Source organism: Trichosurus vulpecula, chromosome 1 (assembly GCF_011100635.1).
Source record: "Trichosurus vulpecula isolate mTriVul1 chromosome 1, mTriVul1.pri, whole genome shotgun sequence".
Lineage (NCBI taxonomy): Eukaryota > Metazoa > Chordata > Mammalia > Diprotodontia > Phalangeridae > Trichosurus > Trichosurus vulpecula.
In genome coordinates, this window is record NC_050573.1 from 351,461,050 (window position 1) to 351,481,101 (window position 20,052).

Sequence of the window (20,052 nt, forward strand, 5' to 3'; positions counted from 1 at the left end):
AAACATGAACTGGTCTCAGGCCATGGAAGACCTCAAAAAGGAGTTCAAAAAGCAAGTTAGAGAAGTAGAGGAAAAATTGGGAAGAGAAATGAGAAGCATGCGAGAAAACCATGAAAAACAAGTCAATGACTTGCTAAAGGAGACCCAAAAAAACACTGAAAAAAATATTGAAGAAAACAACACTTTAAAAAACAGACTAAATCAAATGGCAAAAGAGCTCCAAAAAGCCAAAGAGGAGAAGAATGCCTTGAAAAGCAGAACTAGCCAAATGGAAAAGGAGGTCCAAAAGACCACTGAAGAAAATATCACCTTAAAAATGGAACTGGAGCAAGTGGAAGCTAGTGACTTGATGAGAAATCAAGATATTATAAAACAGAACCAAAGGAATGAAAAAATGGAAGACAATGTGAAATATCTCCTTGGAAAAACCACTGACCTGGAAAATAGATCCGGGAGAGATAATTTAAAAATTATTGGACTACCTGAAAGCCATGATCAAAAAAAGAGCCTAGATACCATCTTTCAAGAAATTATCAAGGAGAACTGCCCTGATATTCTAGAGCCACAGGGGAAAATAGAAATTGAAAGAATCCACAGATCGCCTCCTCAAATAGAGCCCAAAAAGAAAACTCCTAGGAACATTGTCGCCAAATTCCAGAGCTCCCAGGTCAAGGAGAAAATACTGCAAGCAGCCAGAAAGAAACAATTTGAATACTGTGGAAAAACTATCAGCATAACACAGGATCTGGCAGCTTCCACATTAAGGGACCAAAGGGCTTGGAATACGATATTCCGGAGGTCAGTAGAGCTAGGATTAAAACCAAGAATCACCTACCCAGCAAAAATGAGTATCATGCTCCAAGGCAAAATATGGACTTTCAATAAAATACAGGACTTTCAAGCTTTCTCAGTGAAAAGACCAGAACTGAATAGAAAATCTGACTTTCAAACACAAGAATCAAGAGAAGCATGAAAAGGTAAACAAGAAAGAGAAATCATAAGGGACTTACTAAAGTTGAACTGTTCTGTTTACATGCCTACATAGAAAGATGATGTGTATGATTCATGAGGCCTCAGTATCATAGTAACTGAAAGGAATAAGCATATATATATGTGTGTGTGTGTATACACATATATATACACATATGTGTATGTCTATGTGTAGGCATATATATACATATATATGTGTGTGTGTATATATGTGTGTATATGTATATATAAATAGACAGAGGGCATAGGGTGAGTTGAATATAAAGGGATGATACCTAAAAAAATAAAATCAATTTAAGGGATAAGAGAGGAATATATTGAGAGAGGGAGAAAGGGAGAGATAGAATGGGGTAAATTATCTGGCATAAAAGTGGCAAGAAAAAGTGGTTCTGTAGGAAGGGAAGAGGGGGCAGGTGAGGGGGAATGGGTAAATTTTGCTCTCACTGGATTTGACCTGAGGAGGGAATACCATACACACTCAATTGGGTATCTTACCCCACAGGAAAGGAGGAGGAAGAAGATAAAAAAGGGGGGACGATAGAAGGGAGGGCAGACAGGGGGAGGAGGTAATCAAAAACAAGCACTTTTGAAAAGGGACAAGGTCAAGGGAGAAAATTCAATAAAGGAGGATACGTTAGGAAGGAGCAAAACATAGTTAATCTTTCACAACATGAGTATTGTGGAAGGGTTTTACATAATGATACGCATGTGGCCTATGTTGAATTGCTTGCCTTCTTAGGGAGGGTGGGTGGGGAAGGAAGAGGGGAGAGAATTTGGAACTCAAAGTTTTAAAAACAGACGTTCAAAAACAACAACAACAAAAAAAAGTTTTTGCATGCAACTAGGAAATAAGATATACAGGCAATGGGGCATAGAAATCTATCTTGCTGTACAAGAAAGTAAGGGAAAAGAGGATGGGGGGAGTGGGGTGACAGAAAGGAGGGCTCACTGGGGAATGGGGCAATCAGAATATATGCCATCTTGGAGTGGGGGGAGGGTTGAAATGGGGAGAAAATTTGTAGTTCAAACTCTTGTGGAAATCAATGCTGAAAACTAAAAATTTAAAATAAATAGATAATAGTTTTTTAAAAAAAGAAAGGATTTTATGAGATGAAGGTGATGGGACAGAAAATTTCAAAAATGAGGAATGACCACTTTAAAAGCATACAGAAGAGACATGGACCAACGTGTGTGAGGAAGAGCAAGAATGCCAAAACAATGTGAAAAGAGGATTCGTGGGTTATAAAGCTTGTAGGCTAAGATGGAACCAAACTCAGAACTGTGTGAAGAAATAAAATGAACTTAATAATTACAATTTTAGCAACTTTATCCCCAAAACACTGAAGGGGAAAAAAAAAGATGAACCATGGAAAAAGTAGAGTCAACATCTTGATGTTGAAAAGAATCTTCTTTTTCTTGACCTCCTCTAGCATCTACTCCTAAAATAATTAACCTATTTTATCAACAGATCTCTGTATAACTGAGATTTTATAACTGATTGAAAAAGTTGAATACACAGGATCAAACGATCATAGATTTAAAACTAGAAATACTTTAGAACCATCTACTCTCCCTCAATTTACAGATGAGAAAACTAAAGACAATAGAGGTTAAATGACTTGTCTATAGTCACACAGCTTCCTCCTAGAAAAAAATTGCAAAATTTCTCAGGATTTCTCAGCTAAAATCTGGTGCTTTTACTCTACATGTTTACTTCCCCAAATGTATTCCTAAGTGTATAAATGTATAAAATTCAGCAATTGCTGACTAGTAATTCAAATACATAACATACCATTAAAGTGTGCAATCTCTATCAAGAACACAGTTTAAAAGAGTATAATTGTTCTCTGAATTTTTCCTGAATATCCACCAAAGTGCCGTAACTGTATGTATCTTAATGATAAAAGTATCCCTGAACCAATTAATTAAAACCATGCAATAATAAAAAAAGACCTACAGTAATATCTAAGGGGCTAATTAATCTGAGATGTTCAAAAAACAGTACGAAAATCAAAGACACCAAAACTGTGAGCTATGAGTATATAAATAAACTAACAGGAAAAACAAATGATGACATTTATGTAAGTCTTTAGAGGTGTCAACAGGCAATCACAATGTCACGAGATTTATGTGAAAACCAAATTTATTACAACAGAGATGAACATGTGTGTGGAACCCAAAGAGTTCACAGTCTTTACAGAACTTTGCATGTTTATGACAGTACAACAAAAGGAGAAGAAAATAGGAAGGGGCATGGCATGGGAGGCGAAAGGTGGGTAAAAGGACTAAACTGCTCTTGAAGGGGAGGAACAATGGGATAGCAAAAGCCCCATTCTTTTCCTTTGGGACCCGCTTAACTATGAAGATAAGAGGGACTCCAGGTGCACAAGCATTTTACCAGCCTGGTGCAGGCTGGCTGTTGCTTGTCTCGCCTCCCAAAGACACAGAAGGGACCCAGCTTGGTGTGCAAAGGTGGTGGTGGTGGGAGAGGAGGGAGCTCGTCCTCGACACATTCAGGTCCTCCTGAATGCCCTGGACCCAGTCTTTCCGGAAAATATGACAACTCAAAAATACAAGTTCAGGGGAACCCCTTAAGCCTTCAACAGAGGTAAGCTCTGGAATTAAGAGAGTGCAGTAAAAATACAGCATACCTTTTCCCAGTTGAGATATGTAATCAAATAGTTCAGAACCTCTCCTTTAGCACGTTGCCGGACAACCAGCTGCATCGCTTTATTAATCACTCCTTGGAAGGCAAATATATCATGCCATATGTTTGCAATAAACAAAGTTAATTTATCAGACTCTGGAAAATCTAAAGGGGAGACACAAAAAGGACAAGAAACCCTTATAACTTATCAACTATACAGCAATTACAAACAATTTTCCATTCATTTTTTTCTCCTAATACATAGAATATGGGGGTTAAGTTCCCAGCCTGAGGCATTCTTTTCTTTTAAATAAACTTTTCTCTTAAAATGGAAAGCAAATGATAAAGGTCAATTTACTTAAATAAATCTGATGCAGGAGTTAAAACATTTATACAAAGTAAATGGGATATTACTAAAGGAACTGCTTGAAAAATGCAGTTTTTGCAGCCTACCAATTCTCTTCCAAAAAGGCCCTTTGGGGATGCTATTTAGTACAGTAGCAAATAAAATTATTTGAAGGACAATTTGCTTTAAAAAATCTGTCTCCAAAGTAGATCTAGTGTATACACAGGGGAAGTATAAATGAAAAGTAATTAAACTAGGGCATTTAATGTACTGTAATGTTACTGATTCAATTATCTTCACCTCGAAAAAACTGTAAGACTACTCCCTGTATATACTCACAAAACCAGTTCATTATGATCAAACAAAGCACCATTTTATGATTGCAAAATAAAAAATTTAGCAATGGCTAGAGCAGAAGCAAAAATCTGAGAAGGATTTTTTTTTTAAAAAGTCTGATTTTTGTTAGGTCATAAAACAAGAAGCTCATCATAATTTCTATTTTTAAAATAAATTTCTTCTTTCAAGAATACAGACATGGGGAAGTCTATGGTTATTTTCTGGATTTCTCATAAAGTGTTGATAGACTAGGGATAAACTTTCATAAATCATCTAGTGCAACCCTATCATTTTAGAGATAAGGCAACTTCTTAGATGACTTGCCCAAGGTCACTTAGATAAGCAGTTGAGAGGGGATTAACATTAACACCATTTCCTGTGATACCACGAAATGGCCAGATCCACCCTTCAGAGAACATTTTCTGTTCTAAACTGTGTAGCAGGAAAAGGGCTACCTTTCTGTTCAAAAATGATTCAGACCCTAAAAAATGAAAACCTGTTTTTCACAATAATAAGGGATATTAACCCCTCATTTACCAATGCACTTCTGCACCAATGAAGGGCACTGATAATACAAAAGATTATGTATTTATAAAATAATTTAGATTTGGATGGATCAAATGGAAAAAATTCCTCTTCTTAATTATCTTTCTTTAAAACAAATACAGAACTAGTTTGCCTTTCATAAGCATGCATGTAGACCATTAAGAGAATACGTCGGTGGTAGAATGTCATCCTGGGATGAAAATTCTGCCATAAAAAATGAAGATAAAAGAATTAATAATAATTAATTTGTATTTTAAAGATTGAACCCACAGATTTCCAACCTGGGTTCTCTTATACTCAAGTTATATATTGAAATTCACAAAACAAATTTTAATTTACCTGAATGTTGAAAAATGTCATAAGAGCACCTTTAGAAAGGGCAAAAGAAAAAAAATAACAAGGAAAGTGGTACGATAATTCTAGAAAAGATCACTATCATCAGTCTAACAATGAACAGGTAATATATGCAAGCACTCTTCATAAAACTCAAACAAAACAAAGTCTTAAGATGAGCAGCTTACATTGCATCTATAGCTATAGCATTTCATTTTTATGTCTATTTTAATTCACACTGGAAGTCAGAAGCAGTTAAACATGGCAGCTTCATTCAAAGGGCTATTACAATCATGGACAAATAATTTGTTTTCACCTGAATTTATACTGGCGCTAGAGATTTCTTTGAGACATGAAGATAAATCTTGGTAAAAAGAAATTATATTTTTGGATAAAATACCCAAACCTTACATTCATTTAGCATGGTATAGTTAATTAACAAAAAAGCTTTAAGACACTTTACTGTAGATGATATAATCTAGGCTATCTTTAATAATCTGATAAATGATAAGATATTTATGGGTAGAGCAGATGTGAAGCAATCATTGGTGAAAGAATAATTCGAGGCCAACTCTCATGCTAATCATTTTTCCTCTTCTTCAGTGTGCAAGCATTCTAATCTCTAATCTAAAATCTCCATTTTATTAAATTACAAGATTACAGATCTAGAGCTAGAAGAAACCTCAGAGGCCATCTTGTTCAATTTTACAGATGAAGAAAATTGAGGACTGGGAGAGCTAACTGATTATATGCTTCTCTCTTGATGAGTGATAACGCACTTTAACTTGTCATGTGCTTCAAATGATGGTGTTATTACTTTAGGTCAAGCACAGGGCTTCCTAAACGTACTGAGAAAAGAAAGCCAAACCAATAGACACAAGTGGTGAGTAAGATTCATTTAAATATAATTGGTGATAATGTGGTATGCATTTAAATCACAGACATATTTGCTAGGTAGAAAACTGGACACAGAGAATAATTTTATGCCCTTTCACAAGTACACAACATGAAAGAGATATAAATAAATTATACAAATGTTTCCCTAGAATTAAATAAAAAGGAAAGTATGAATGTAAGGAAAGCTACCCACTTCCCACCAGCTGCTCCACTTTTGGACTTCTCTGGATCTCTTCATGCTGTTCTCCTTCCCCAGGAAACTCATCTCTGGGGAATCTCACTATCCTGCAAGATTGAAATCTGCCAGTTTTTCACATCTCATCAGTGCCCTCTGCCTGTCTGACTAGACCCTTGGATTAGAGGGCAAGGTCACAGGCTCCAAGGCCTCCATTTAAAGAGGGGAAAGAGCAGAGTTTTCTTCATATTTCTTACCAGTAATGCTGCTTTTGGACTTCATAGGAACTCTCTCTTGTCCCCTTGGGCCAGGTACCTCTCACCCAACCCCTACTCCTAGCTTTTCAGCTCTCTTTTGTGTGTTATATTCACCATTATACAGTAAGTTCCTTGAGAGCAGAGTGTCTTTTTTATTTGTATTTGTATCTTTAGCACTTAAGACAGCCCCTGGGAACATAGCAGGCTTTTAATAAATGTTCATTAACCGACTGAGGGAATACTTCCAAGACAGTGTTACAGTCTATTAACATACCTTCCTTAAGTAAATCATAGCAAAATAGTCGGGCTCTTTCCAAGTCTCCCAGTTGCCGACATATTCCAACATACACTCTGCAGAGAGCATGAATGTAAGTGTGATCCAAGGATGTCTTGTGAATTTTCAGTTCAGAGAGAATAGCATGAAGCAAAGGCTGTGCTAAGTGCTGTATTGAAAATGTAAAAGCAATTTATTATTTGCATTTATATTCAGTAAAGACAAGAACAATTCATTGATAAGATAAATAAAATACAAAATCTCTTGTGAGTAAATAAAATATCAGGACAATATGTGTGGGTGGCAGCTGAGAGAACCAAAATGACTCAATTTGTATCACTGTCAACATTTTGTAGCTTTTTGAGTTAAGCTTTGTTTTCCTGAGTGTTAAAGTCCAGCTTTCTTGTATATCATGTCACTTCAAAGAAATCAGCTATTATCGCACCTCTAACTGTTCTGCAAAATGCAGGCGGATACGACCAATCGGCATCCTGAAGACCTGGAAAGTTCCAGTCCTTACCACCAATAAGAATCAGGATGACTCAATCTTACTCCTGGTTCTACTTCTATCAACTATGTAACTACATCCTATTATATTTTTATCTACTATATGATGCCTACCCTATTTTTCTACAACATTATAAAATCCTTATGATTTCTTTGCTTGGGGTCTTTGTGCCTACTGAAGAGGCCCTGGACCTAATCTGTTTTGCGAATGCATGTCTTACTAATAAATTGCATTATATGGACTTTATTTCCTCAGTTATACTAGCTATAGGATGCTGGAAAATTATTTCAACTTTCTGGGTTTTATTTACACACCTACATAATTAAGGAGTCAGACTAGATGACCTTTAAGGTCCATACCTATGAATCCAAGTGATAGACAGCATCATGCCTTAAGAGTCTTACAAAAAATTAAATGAAGTAAAAAAAAAAAGTAAATAATTACACACAGACTGATATGGGGATCAATGGTAACTAGTCTTCTAAAGTTTTCATATTGTTTAGGATAATAGGTTCTGAATGGGCACCATAACAAAACTTTACTCTAAAGACACTAGCAAAAATAGGACTATGGATTCTAATTCAAATCTCAAAATTCTGGCTTGCCCCCTACTATCTGAAGTTGGTCATTAGTTTCTTACATATCTATTTTATAATCATGCCCTTCTTGTATTTTCTACCTTTTCACTTTCCCTACATATCGTCTTAGGGCATTTCAAACACTGTTGGGATAACTGCTATTAGGAAAAACAACAGACCCGTATAGCGCTTCAAAATTTACATGGCAATTGTCTATCTTATTTGATTCTCACAACAACCTTGTGAAATAGATCATACAAGTATAATTACTACCATTTTAGAGATGAGGGAACAGACTAACCAGAGGTTAAATGAATTTGCCTGCGGTCAGAAAGCTACTGTCTATCAGGGCTCAAATTTGTATAACTCATGATGATGCCTCTATCTCCAGAGTTCTTAATAGATCACACTACTTCATGATTGTTTCATGAGATACACTGATTATTAAACACAATAATACTGATGTTACAGAAAACGTACATTTAGATGGCATCTTACAGTTTATACAACAGGTTTGCTATTTTCATTCACTTTAAAATACTCTTAAAAGTTACATCGACAAATCCTATTGTTCTTTTTCATAAAAAGACAAAAGAAAACTAATAAAATCTATAGCAATAAGATGATATTTAACTTTTTGTTTTGTTTTTCAAAGGCAGTTAATCTCTAAAGACTCTTCTCAGATAAGTTACCATGTTGGTGATATAAATCTTCAGTGTGTCTTAAAAGCATACTACTTTTAAAACTGTTTTACATCTGAAGTATAAATGTTTAAAATTATTTTGTTCCTGGGAAACATTTTCGAAAAAGAATAAAATACAAAAGTTGATGACTTATACCATACCTTTAGTAAATCCCTTCCAAAAGACCTCAAGGCATATGATTTAGCAATCAATCAGCTTTCTCTAGATACTCACTGCTGTGTAGGTTTTTGTGGGGACTTAATGATGATAATTTTATAATATCTATGTAAAGGCTAGAAACAATGCACTAGTCTCTTCCTACCCATCTGGCTGTTCCTTCTCGGTTCCCTCTGCTGGATCTTTATACAAGTTATAACAATAACCAGGAGTGTCCCACAAATGTCTGTCCTTAGCTTTCTCCTTTCCCTCTACGCTATTACAACTGGTGGTCCCATTGCCTCCAATGGACTGAATTATCATCTTTATGTCAATGCTTCTCAGATCTATTTGTCCAGACCTAATCTTTCTCCTGATCGCCATTCTCCCATTACCAAATTATCCTTAAGACATCTAAAAATCAAACAGCCTAAAACTGAACACTTATCATTTCCTTCAAACCCTCCCTCTCTTCCTAACTTCCCTATTACTGCTGAAGGCACCAACATCTTAGTAATCCAGGTTTGCAACCTTGGTGTCTTCCCAGACTTCTAATTTACATTCAGCTCATGTATTTCAGCTGTTGCAAAGTTTCACACCTGCAGCTCCTCCTCCCTCTTGCCCTCCATGTCCAATCTGTTGCCAAGGCCTGTTAATTCCATGTTCACAACATACATACATATGTGTGTATATGTATAAAGATGGACAGTGAGTCTCTTTACCCCATGTATGTATATAGAGATATATTACATATAAAGATTATCTGTCTCCCTGGCTCAAGTCCCTTGCCAGTCTAATTAACCTTCTATTTAGCTGCCAAATTGGATTTTTCTAAACTGCAGGTCTGACCATGTTATCCTCCTATTCAATGAACTGCAGTGGTTCCCTATCATCTCTAAGATGAAATATAAAATCCTGCTTAGCTATTAAAGCTCCTCATAGCCTGGTCTCTTCCTACCTTTTCAGTCTTCTTATCCCTTACTCCCCTCTACTTAGTTTGCAATACAGTGATAATGGCCTCTTTGATAGTCCTCCTCCAAGATATTCCATCTCCTGGCACCATATACCATACATCTCTATCAGTTGTCCCTAATGCCTGGAACCCTCTTCCCTCCTCATTTCCACCTCCTTGCTTCCCTGCCTTCATTGAAGTCTTTGGCCTTCTGCCAAAAAAAAATAAAACAAAAACCCCTCCCTGGTCCTCCTTAATCTCAGGGCTTTCTTTAAGATTATCTCCATTTTATCCTGTACATATATCTTGTCAGTATGTAGTTGCTTACATATTGTCTCCTCCATTTGATAGTAAACTCCTTGAAAGCAAGGACTGTTTTTTGCCTTTCTTTTTATCCCCAGTACTTATAACCCAGAGCCTTTTGCACAGCAGGTATTTAGTAAGTGCTTGTTGACTTGCCTTGCCCTTAACATGGCACATATACATCCCCTTCTTTCCACACACACATTCATATCCTGATGTATGCCCTAATCATCTCATGTAGTGCCTGACTGGTTAGTCCTCATACCTTAAAAAGTCTCTCTCCGCTCCAAACCATCTACCAATCAACTACCGAGTGATTTTCCAACAATTCAAGTTTAACTAAGTCTCCCCTCTATCCAACAAACCGCAATGGCTTCCCTTTGCTTCCAGTACTATGAAGTCCTCTGTTTGGCTTTTAAAGCCATTCACAATCCAGTTCCTTTTATCTTTGCACTATTTTTATATCTTACTCCCCTCCACATACTCTGCACTCCAGCTACAGTGGTTATCTTGCAGTGCCTCATCTAGGACACTCCATCTGATGACCCCAAGGCTATTCCCATGACTGCAATGTTCTCCCTCCTCAACTCTGCCTCTTGGTTTCTTTGGCTTTTTTTCAGAACTAAACTCAACTCCTAACTTCTGAAAGGAGGGTGGGGTCTCTTCTACCACCACTGCTAGTGCCTTCCCTTTGAGATGACCTCACGTTAACACTTATGTGAATGTGTGTATTCACTGGTCTAAGAACCCCACACTGAAAGAGATCAGCAACTCATCTATATCACAGTATGAGTTGTATGGGGCTCTGAGGGCTGCAATTATTTACTTGCTCATGGTTACATAACTAATATGTGTAAGAGAAAGAATGTGAACCTAGATCTTCTTGCCTACTTATCCACTATGCAACATTATTATATTATGTAACTAATTATATAGCTAAATATATTACAATTAAATAAGCTCCCTAAATAAAAGCTATGTATTATTACGAAATGCCTTAAGATTAAATACACTTACTGGCTTTGAAAATAACATTAAATTTGAGATATTTTCCAAGAGAAGTTACTAAGCCTCCAAGGACTTAAAACAAAGTTTAATTTGTAGTTAACTCCTAAATAAAGCTAATGAAGGAACTATGTGCCACCAAATTTTATGGGGCTGACACTTGAAACAAAAATAATTTTAAGAGATTTGTGCAACCTGCTGGCTTTGAGCACAAATATAATAATTATATATGACAGACCAAGCAACATACCTTCTTTGTGGTACTAAATTCACAGACAACTTCTTTTTCTTGATCCCTCATCACCGGCTTTTTCGAAACATTTCCCACATTCATATGACTTCGAATAACAGGTAACAAATCAAAGGATGACTCAGCAATCTTTTTCAAGACACTGCTCATGGCGTTATCATGTGGCTCTTTATAATCCTGTAAAGCTGAAGATGATTCTGTGACAGAGTTGTCCGCTGGTTCCTGAACAGAATTCTCATCATCATGTGTTATTTCATTTTCAGCCTGAGGAGAACTAGTTTGGGGCATCTTGATGCTTTCTGGCACATCTACCTTAATCTCCAATTTTGGTGACTCACTGTCTAAACGTAACCTCTTGGCGCTCCTTAAGATGGTTGATGGCACCAATGGTCTTTTCCCACTGTGACTCTGGAAACTCATAAGTTCAGTCCCAGAATCTTTTAGTTTACCTTGATCACACTCAGTGTTGGAACTGCTTCCTGTTTTAACAAAAGCAGTTGATGTAGATGTGATTGCTTTGAATCCAGTAATATTATTCACAGGTCCTGGTAAATTCTTACAGTCTGCTGGAGGACATCTATTCAGCTGAATATTCCCTTTGAGAATGTTAAGTGTCCTTGCTCTGGCAGATAGTTCTGGGTACATGGTATCAAGGATTTTTACAGAGTTTTCCTGGGGTCCTCCTAGCGCAGTATTGCCAACTGCCAATGGAGGAAGCCTGCCAGGCACAGGAAGTGCATGCTTTGGTGTGGCGGCACAAAACTGCAAAGGAGATGATAAGATTCTCTGACTGGCAGGTACATCTGAAGGAGATGGAGTACTACGCATAGGTGACTTATGCCGTGGATCATCGGATAGTGGAGACATAAGTGGAGGGACTGGTGTATCACGCAATGGGGAAATCAGATCATCGAGTGGTGAAGTTAGAGAAGACTGACTAGAGGTTGACATTAGAGGAGAAACTGGATGCTGAGTCCTTGGTGGTGTTGCCAGCAGTGGTGCAAGCAAAGGAGGCAAAGGAGGCCCCATCTCTTGCCTTATTTTACTTAGAGTATCAGGAGAACATTTTGTTGGTGTAGAAGTATCAGCAGTTGCTAAAACAGGCTGCGCTAAATGACTCTGTTGAGTTTTTATTTTACCTTTTACCCTTGAAGACTTTCGAGAAGCTTTGCCCGGGCTAAATTGAACTTTAGATTTCGCTAAAGCCTTTGTCAGGTTATATGATGGTTCTTGGTTTGAAGTTTCTGACCCACTCTTACTTGGATTGACTAAATCAACTAATGGCTCAAGTTCTAAAGTATTATGTGTGCCATCAAAGGAAGTATTTGGGGATTCTGAAGTCTGATTATTTCCTTGAGAGTCAAAACTTGAATCAGACATAGATGGGTTCCACAAAGTGTCTTTATCAAAAATATCATTTTGACCACTGTCTGAACCATCCTTCTGTCTAGATGAAGGACAGTCATCATAATGACTTTCATTAGATGGAGGGTCACTCTGTTCTTGTTCAGTGTTTGGTGAATACTCAGTAGAGGCAACTGGATCAAGGGCATCTTCCAAGACATCTCCAGAAAGAATAGTTTGTACTCTTGGGACTTCTTCAGGAAGTTCATGCAATACAATTTGGTCTGTGCTTGATTTGACATTGTCATCTTTTGTAATCTTCCAATCTTCAGATTCTTTGCTACTTAAATTCAAATTACCATCTTTTTCATATCCATTTACAATATCTGAATTCATCCTGGATACATGATGGAGTAACATTGCTCCTTCTGAATTGCTAGTATTTTGCTCAATGGCACTTTTTCCAACTGTCTCAGGTCTCATCTCTATGGTATCTTTACTATCACTTCTTCCCTCAGTTGCATCTGAATACTCTTTATGCTCTGTTCTTTGAGTATTTTCATTAATAAACGTATCAGTGCAGGGCTTTCTATCAGGATCAAAATCTAGAATCAATGATTGTTTTATGTCTGATGAATGCTTAAGCATTTCACAGAAAAGAAATTTTTCTTTCAAATGTCCATCTACTATACTGTTACATGTGTTCAAAATGGAGGAGACACCAATATATTTAGTATGAGCATCTTTACAATTGTTTTGAATTCCAGGTCCATCTTCGGTGTAAATCTTAGTGGCTTCCCCCAGTGAGCAATGGGTAAACTGATTTGCACATTTAACCTTTCTTAAAGGACAGTCATCTTCTGAATCACTTGTCTCTTTGGAAACCACATGAATTTTCACCCAACAGTGTTTTCTCAAGTTTTCTTCAGATACCTTTCCTAGTTTTAGTTCTTTTTTCATTTCCTTATTTGTTCCTACTTTGTCAAAACATTCTAAAACAGAGTTCCCTGAAGTATAGTCCTGTGATCGGCTATTTTCAAGAAGCTTAAACATCTCTGATGTAGAAAATCCATTTGTCTCAGAAACAGCACTTATGTTAAAATTTTTCAGGGCTGATGTCAAATACTCTATTTCTAAAGAGTCTCTCCTTTTCATACGTGCATGAGCATCTTTATAGATACTGGTTTTTCCTATTTGTGTTTGTGGCTCTTTGTTAAAATTTTGCTCTTTAGTTTCACGCTTAGTTTCAGTCTCATTTTTACTTTTACTATCATAACTAATTTGATTATCCTCTTCTTCAGAATCCTGTTTTGTTTCTTCTTGACTGCCCCTATAGCATTGTACAATGTCATTAAGTATATTTAGGCTAACATGGGTCTCATTTTCATCTTTTTTACTTAGGGATGATGAGAAAGTACATCCTTCTTTCATATAAGAATTCAAACAAGTATTCCCAGGAGTTTTCTCTATATGAGTTTGCTGAATACTAAAAGACACAGAGTCCAAGGGTGTAATTAGGGTTTCAATGTCTGATACAGAAGCATCTCTTGAGCAAATTTCTTCTTCAACTAAACCATCTGGAAGTGAAACATCTGTGGATGGAGTAAATTCTTCCTTAGTACTCATGGTTTTAAGATGACCTTGACTTTGCAGATCTTGCTTTTTATTTACTTCTGGCAAATTCTTCTGGTTCTGTAGAGATATTCCAGATCTGGCTGATAATTTTCTAGTTATGTCATAATGAGAATTTTCTACAGATGAAGATTCACTAAAAGACTTTAAATCTGATGTTACCCAGCAAGTAGAGTCTTCTGCTGAGGGACAGTTTACTGTCTCTATTTGCTTGATTCTTAGTGGGTGGCATTTCTTTTCATCAATATATTTTGCTTTAGATGGCATATGTTGTTCAGTTTCAATGTAAGTATTCTTAGGTGCTAAAGTCCTCTCTTTAACATGAGACCCAAGATCCTCCAAGTTGGTAATCTGAGACTCTTCAGATTTCAACTGCTCAGGAATAACTGAGACCTGGATATCTGAAATAGAAACAACTTTAGATTCTACTGGATTAACTTGTTCTCTATGACAATCCAATTTGGGTGATGACAGCATATTTTCTAAAACAGGCATTTCTGTTTGTAATTGCTTATTATCTTCTTGTTCACATTTGAGTTTAGCTTCTGGACTTCCTTCACATTCTCTCCTTATTACCATATCAGCATCTATACTGTGGCAGGAAGCACTTTGGCCTAAATCAAAATCCCTCTTTGCCAAGTCACTCTGAGATGCTACTGAAATTACATCTTCTGATTTAGTTGTATTAAGTTCAATTCCTGGTTCTTCCACTTCACATTGTTCATCACCTGTGTCTTTTACAAATGCTGCCTGATCAACTACATAAATGTTAGTTATGACTTTTGATACATCAGAACATTCTGTCTCTCCGCTGATTTGATCAGTAAGCATGGGTGTTGCTGAATTAGGCCTCAAAGCACGTATGTTTTTCTCTACATTGTATTCTCCTTTAGAATAATCTGTAGGTTCAGACTGCTTATCTAAAGTACCTGAAATTTTATTCTGCGTTGTTTCATAGGATTTTTGTTCCATGCAATGGAGTTGATTTGGAACAGCCTCATTTAAAAAGTCTGTACCTACAACTTCAATTAAAGTACACTGACCATTAAATTTCCAAGAAACCTCATTATTATACCCTAAGTCAAAGGAGAATTGAGGATCACTACAATTAGATGACATAACACTGGGAGAAGAGGATACAAGATCTGTCTTGGTATCAAGCTCACTTGTGTTTATCATAATGGGTACATCTTGTTTGGATTCAGAAGGTTTCTGTATATTAAGCCTTTGCATTTCTTTTGTCTCCTTTCCAGGCAATTCTCCAGTTATTTCTTGGAAATGTTCAGAGACTATGAGCGGTTTTTCATTTTCAGAAGTGAATCCACTAATGGGTGTTTGTGTAGTAAATTCTAATTTGTGTGACTCAGTTCCAGGCAATGAGTTATCTTCTTCAGATGCAACTGGTACAACTAACTCTTCCTGGCTAAGCAAAGAATGACATATTTCTTCATTTAAAACAGCATTATCTGTCACTTGCACTAGATCTTCAGCTATCTTCTGTAAACACTCAGTTTCAGTGTGCATACTGTATGTTCTACAGGATGGTCCTTTACTTTCCAATGGTGAGTCATATCTCTCCTCATTATCTTGTGGTATAACACCTTTATCTAAGACATATTTATTTTCATCTTCTGTACTCTCACATGACACCACAAGATGCTCTTTATAGGATAATGGGTCAGTACCTGGAAAAGGCATCTCTATTTCTTTTGAATTAGGTTTATTATCCTTAAATTTTAATTCTGTTGTTAAAATGTCACATCCAATAGCTGTTTCTTCATTCAATTCCAGATTCATTGGATCCTGGATTCCAAGATCTAGTTCAAGTTGTTCTATAGGTTTGCTACTTTCTTCTTTCTCTGTAGAAGAGTTAAAAGTATTCTGCGACTCATCTGCGCCATTTTCTAAAAGAGATGGTATAGTGTGTTCACTACCCACCAATTCTTCTTCGCTGGAATCTGTAAAATCTCCAAAATAGTCCTCCTGGGGAGAAAAAAAAACACCATATGATTAGTTAAATCAGCTTCTTTAATCAAATAAATAGTTCAGGTTCAACAGATTCACAAGGTACCCATCCCTACTTCCAAGACTTTTAGTGAAGAGTTCAGTTTACTGTGATATTTATTAAAGGGCTGACACAGTCATAAAAAAAGGATGCTCAATATAACATATATCAACTTTCATACTAAATTACCTTTATTGGGTGGTTAACCGAATAGTAGTTACTCAAATATCAAGTTTATATCAGCATAGGCCAAGTCTGGCACTGAGACAGGCATGTACTATAGTAATATTTCCAGTAATATTAGCATACATTTTCAGTGTTTTATATTAGGGGAAAATATTACAGTTAAAAAAAAATGTCATAAAGATACTCATTATTTTCTAGCATGATAAAGGTAGGTTACATTCCATGTACCTAACATATTCTATAACCCAAACTTTTGTGATCCTTTTAATAATTGCATATATCTAAGGGCTAAGAATAACTGTTCCAAAATCATTTAGAATCTCACCTGTGAAACAGGTGAAAGGAAGCTTAGAGTTGACATTCACAAAACCAAAGATAAGAGTCTCTGTTGGAAAGGACTTGGTCAAGCCAACACTCTAAACAACAATCATTCTAAAAAACAGCTTCAGCAAAGGTGTCATTCAGAATGTGCCTGAAAGCTTCTAATGAAGAAGAAATGACCATTCCTCCTGAAGCAGCCCACTATACTTTTAGATAAATAGTTCAAAGGAAAAAACCCTTCTTCTCTGCACCTTCTGCTCATTATGCCTACTTCCTCCCTCCAAAGCAAATCACAACAGTCTGAACTCTTCCACGCGGCAAATACAGACGAACATTTGAAGCCAGCTATTATATCTTCCTTTAGGTCTTCTCTTCTCTAGGCTAAACATGACCCTTTCCCTCAACCAATGTGTCTGGTGGGCACTTTAGTCATTCTCCTCTGGAACTTTATTATGTGCTAACCATAATCAATAAAATTGATTATTAACTGCCCGGATATCATGTCTCTATGACTTTTCTTATGTCACAACCACTTTTCCCACATCCCCTCCAACATTTATCAGTTTGCTTTTTTGTCATATTAGCTAATCTGATGGGTATGAGATGGTAACTTACAGTTGTTTTATTTGTATTTCTCTAATCAGTTGTAATTTAGAGCATTTTTTCATATGATTATAGATAATTCTGATTTCATCTGAAAATTGTCTGTTCATATCCTTTGTCGATTGGAAAATGACTTTTACTTTTATAAATTTGACTCCATTCTCTCTCTATATATCTGAGAAATGAGGCCTTTATCAGAGATACTTGCTGTAAAAAAATATTTTCCCAGGTTTCTGCTTTCCTTCTAATTCTGGTTGCATTGGTCTTGTTTATATAAAATGAAAAAGGTTTTGGATAATCAAAATTATCCATTTTACATTTTTTGTACTGTTTGGTCTTAAATTCTCTCCTTATCCATAGGTCTGATAGGTAAACTATACCATGCTCTTCTGATTTGCTTATGGTATCGCCTTTCATATCTAAACCATGTACCCTTACATTGGTATATGGTGTGAGATGTTGGTCTATACCTAATTTCTGCCATGCTATTTTTGAGTTTTTATAGTAGTTTTTGTCAGATAATGAGTTTTTGTTCCAAAAGCTTGGCTCTTTGGGTCTATCAAATACTAAATTACTATGGTCATTTACTACAATGTAGTGTGTACCTGCATTGATCCACCACTCTTTTTTTAGCCAGTTTCAGAAATGATCACTTGTGTCACAGACAACAATACACAACTATGTATTTTGTAATAAATTCAAATATTTTGTAACTTACAGGTGCAAGAGGAGATGATGATGGCACCTGACATCGTAGCGGTACTGGAGGGGGCGTGGACACTGGGGACAGAAGTGGTGGGGGAAGTCTGAAGAGGTCAAAGATGGCTTCCAGATCCTTCATGAGTGGTTTATCTTCTGGATCTTCCTGATCTGAGGAATCAGAACTATCATCCTCCCAACTACTTGGCACGAAAACCTCAGGATTTCTGTCCTCATGAAAAGCTGAGTCATTACTGCAGTCCTGCATACTGACAGTGATGGGACCATCGTCCTCAGCAGACCTACACCCTCCGAGGAGTTCCTGCTCTAACTGCACAGAGAAGCTTGTCAGGCAAGTCTTCGTTTCAGGAGGTCCAAGGTGATTGCTCTGCGCTTGAGGTAGCAGTCCATATTCTTCAACAGATTTTCTAGATTTTATATTTTCTTTGGCAGTCTTTTCTATGGACAGACATTTGAAATTAAACTTTGGGAAATTAGTTGGTTTTCCTATAAACCAGTAATTATATCAAAGATCTAACAGGAAAAAAATACAGTAAAAAGCAAAACTTTTCTCAATTACCCCCTAAGAAATTGAATGTCATGTAAATAAGTAAGTTTGTCATCTTTCCATGAAGATAACAATACTAACCTACTAGGAAGGTATGTCATTTGAACTTTGTGTCTACTTGTTTGACAAGTTCATGCCATAATTCACGCACTTCTCTTACCAACTACCCTTTGTACCAACAAAATCTATGTAAGACATCTACTTTCAGGAATGTGGTTTACAGAAAAAGTTGCCTAGCCCACGAGGGAATCGTACATACTACTGGAGCCACCTTATTTGCAATGTTCTAACCAACAGTGAATTAGCCAATACAAATACTTTGTAGCATATGTCAAAAAAGAACTTTCTCTTCTCAATTTGAATTAAATCACAGATTACCAATGATCAAAAAAAGAGAAAACTTCCAGGTCAAAGGAAATCATAATTGCCATTCTGAATACTTCCTATGGAAAATAGGAATATAAGAAACCCATTTTGTTTTCAGTATAAATAATAAATTTATTTTTCACCAGCAAGTTTTAAAAATTTTGATGACAGACATCAAAATTTGTACTTTTTGGAAATATCCTTGTATATCTATCAAAATATTATCCAAAACACATTCATTATTCATGGGTCCAAATGTTTAGAATAGGATCACTCAGGGAAATATGGGGCATGAAACAAACTTGTAAATGGGTAAAAACTACTCTGAAGTACAATATTTACTTTAAAATTTGGTAAACACATAATCCAACCTATTAAACTCCAATCACATGTACCTTTATGCAAATATCCAATTTTAGATCTGATATAAGGATCAACAACATTCATGTTCTTATCTTCTAGATTATTTTTAGTGGGTTTGATCACTGCAAGTGCAAGATAATTACTACATATAAATTTTCAGTGGCCTAGGAACACAATCAGCTAACTTAGTTGCAATTTCATGACTGCTGCCAAAAAACGGCAGCAAGTTGCCTTTCCACATCCATGAATTGGGAATAGGAGAGGGAGGGAGGGAGGGGAAGACATGGGTGGTTTTTGTTAAACTTTAAACTCCAAATAGGTATATACTTCACATAGGACATGTTAAATGTAATAACTATCCTGTCTACAACTAACTCTAAAGGCCAGACAGAAAAGTTAGTCTATAAGGGATTGGCCCTGTTTCAAAATACTAAACCAAACCGGGGTTTTACCAATCAAATACTATATAGTAAGAAGCATGGTGTCATGGATAGCCAAGTTGGCTGCATGACTTTGCACGAGTTCCTTTAATACCTCAGGGCTCCAGACAACTTTGTAAGCTGAAAAACTGTAGCCTGTCTGCACTGGCAGAAGTATTTCTTCACTGAGATTTCTCTATGCCCATGAAATAACAGCTCTGAACTAAAACCAAAAGGGAAAATATGGCAATTCTATATTCACAGTTTTCCTCCTAGAACCCAAATGTTTTAAATCAAACATTTTTAGTTT

The 20,052-nt window shown here is 36.4% G+C and overlaps 1 protein-coding gene across 1 annotated transcript in view; it reads right to left on the bottom strand.

The window, feature by feature from the left end:
- ICE1 (interactor of little elongation complex ELL subunit 1) overlaps positions 1–20,052 on the bottom strand; it is an 83,912-nt gene that overhangs the window by 15,106 nt on the left and 48,754 nt on the right. The window contains exons 12-15 of the mRNA XM_036754495.1: positions 18,046–18,485; positions 11,237–16,195; positions 6,802–6,970; positions 3,642–3,802 (exon numbers count right to left, since the gene is read on the bottom strand). Of these exons, the coding sequence (XP_036610390.1) occupies positions 3,642–3,802; positions 6,802–6,970; positions 11,237–16,195; positions 18,046–18,485 (5,729 nt within the window). The remainder of the gene's footprint in view (positions 1–3,641; positions 3,803–6,801; positions 6,971–11,236; positions 16,196–18,045; positions 18,486–20,052) is intronic.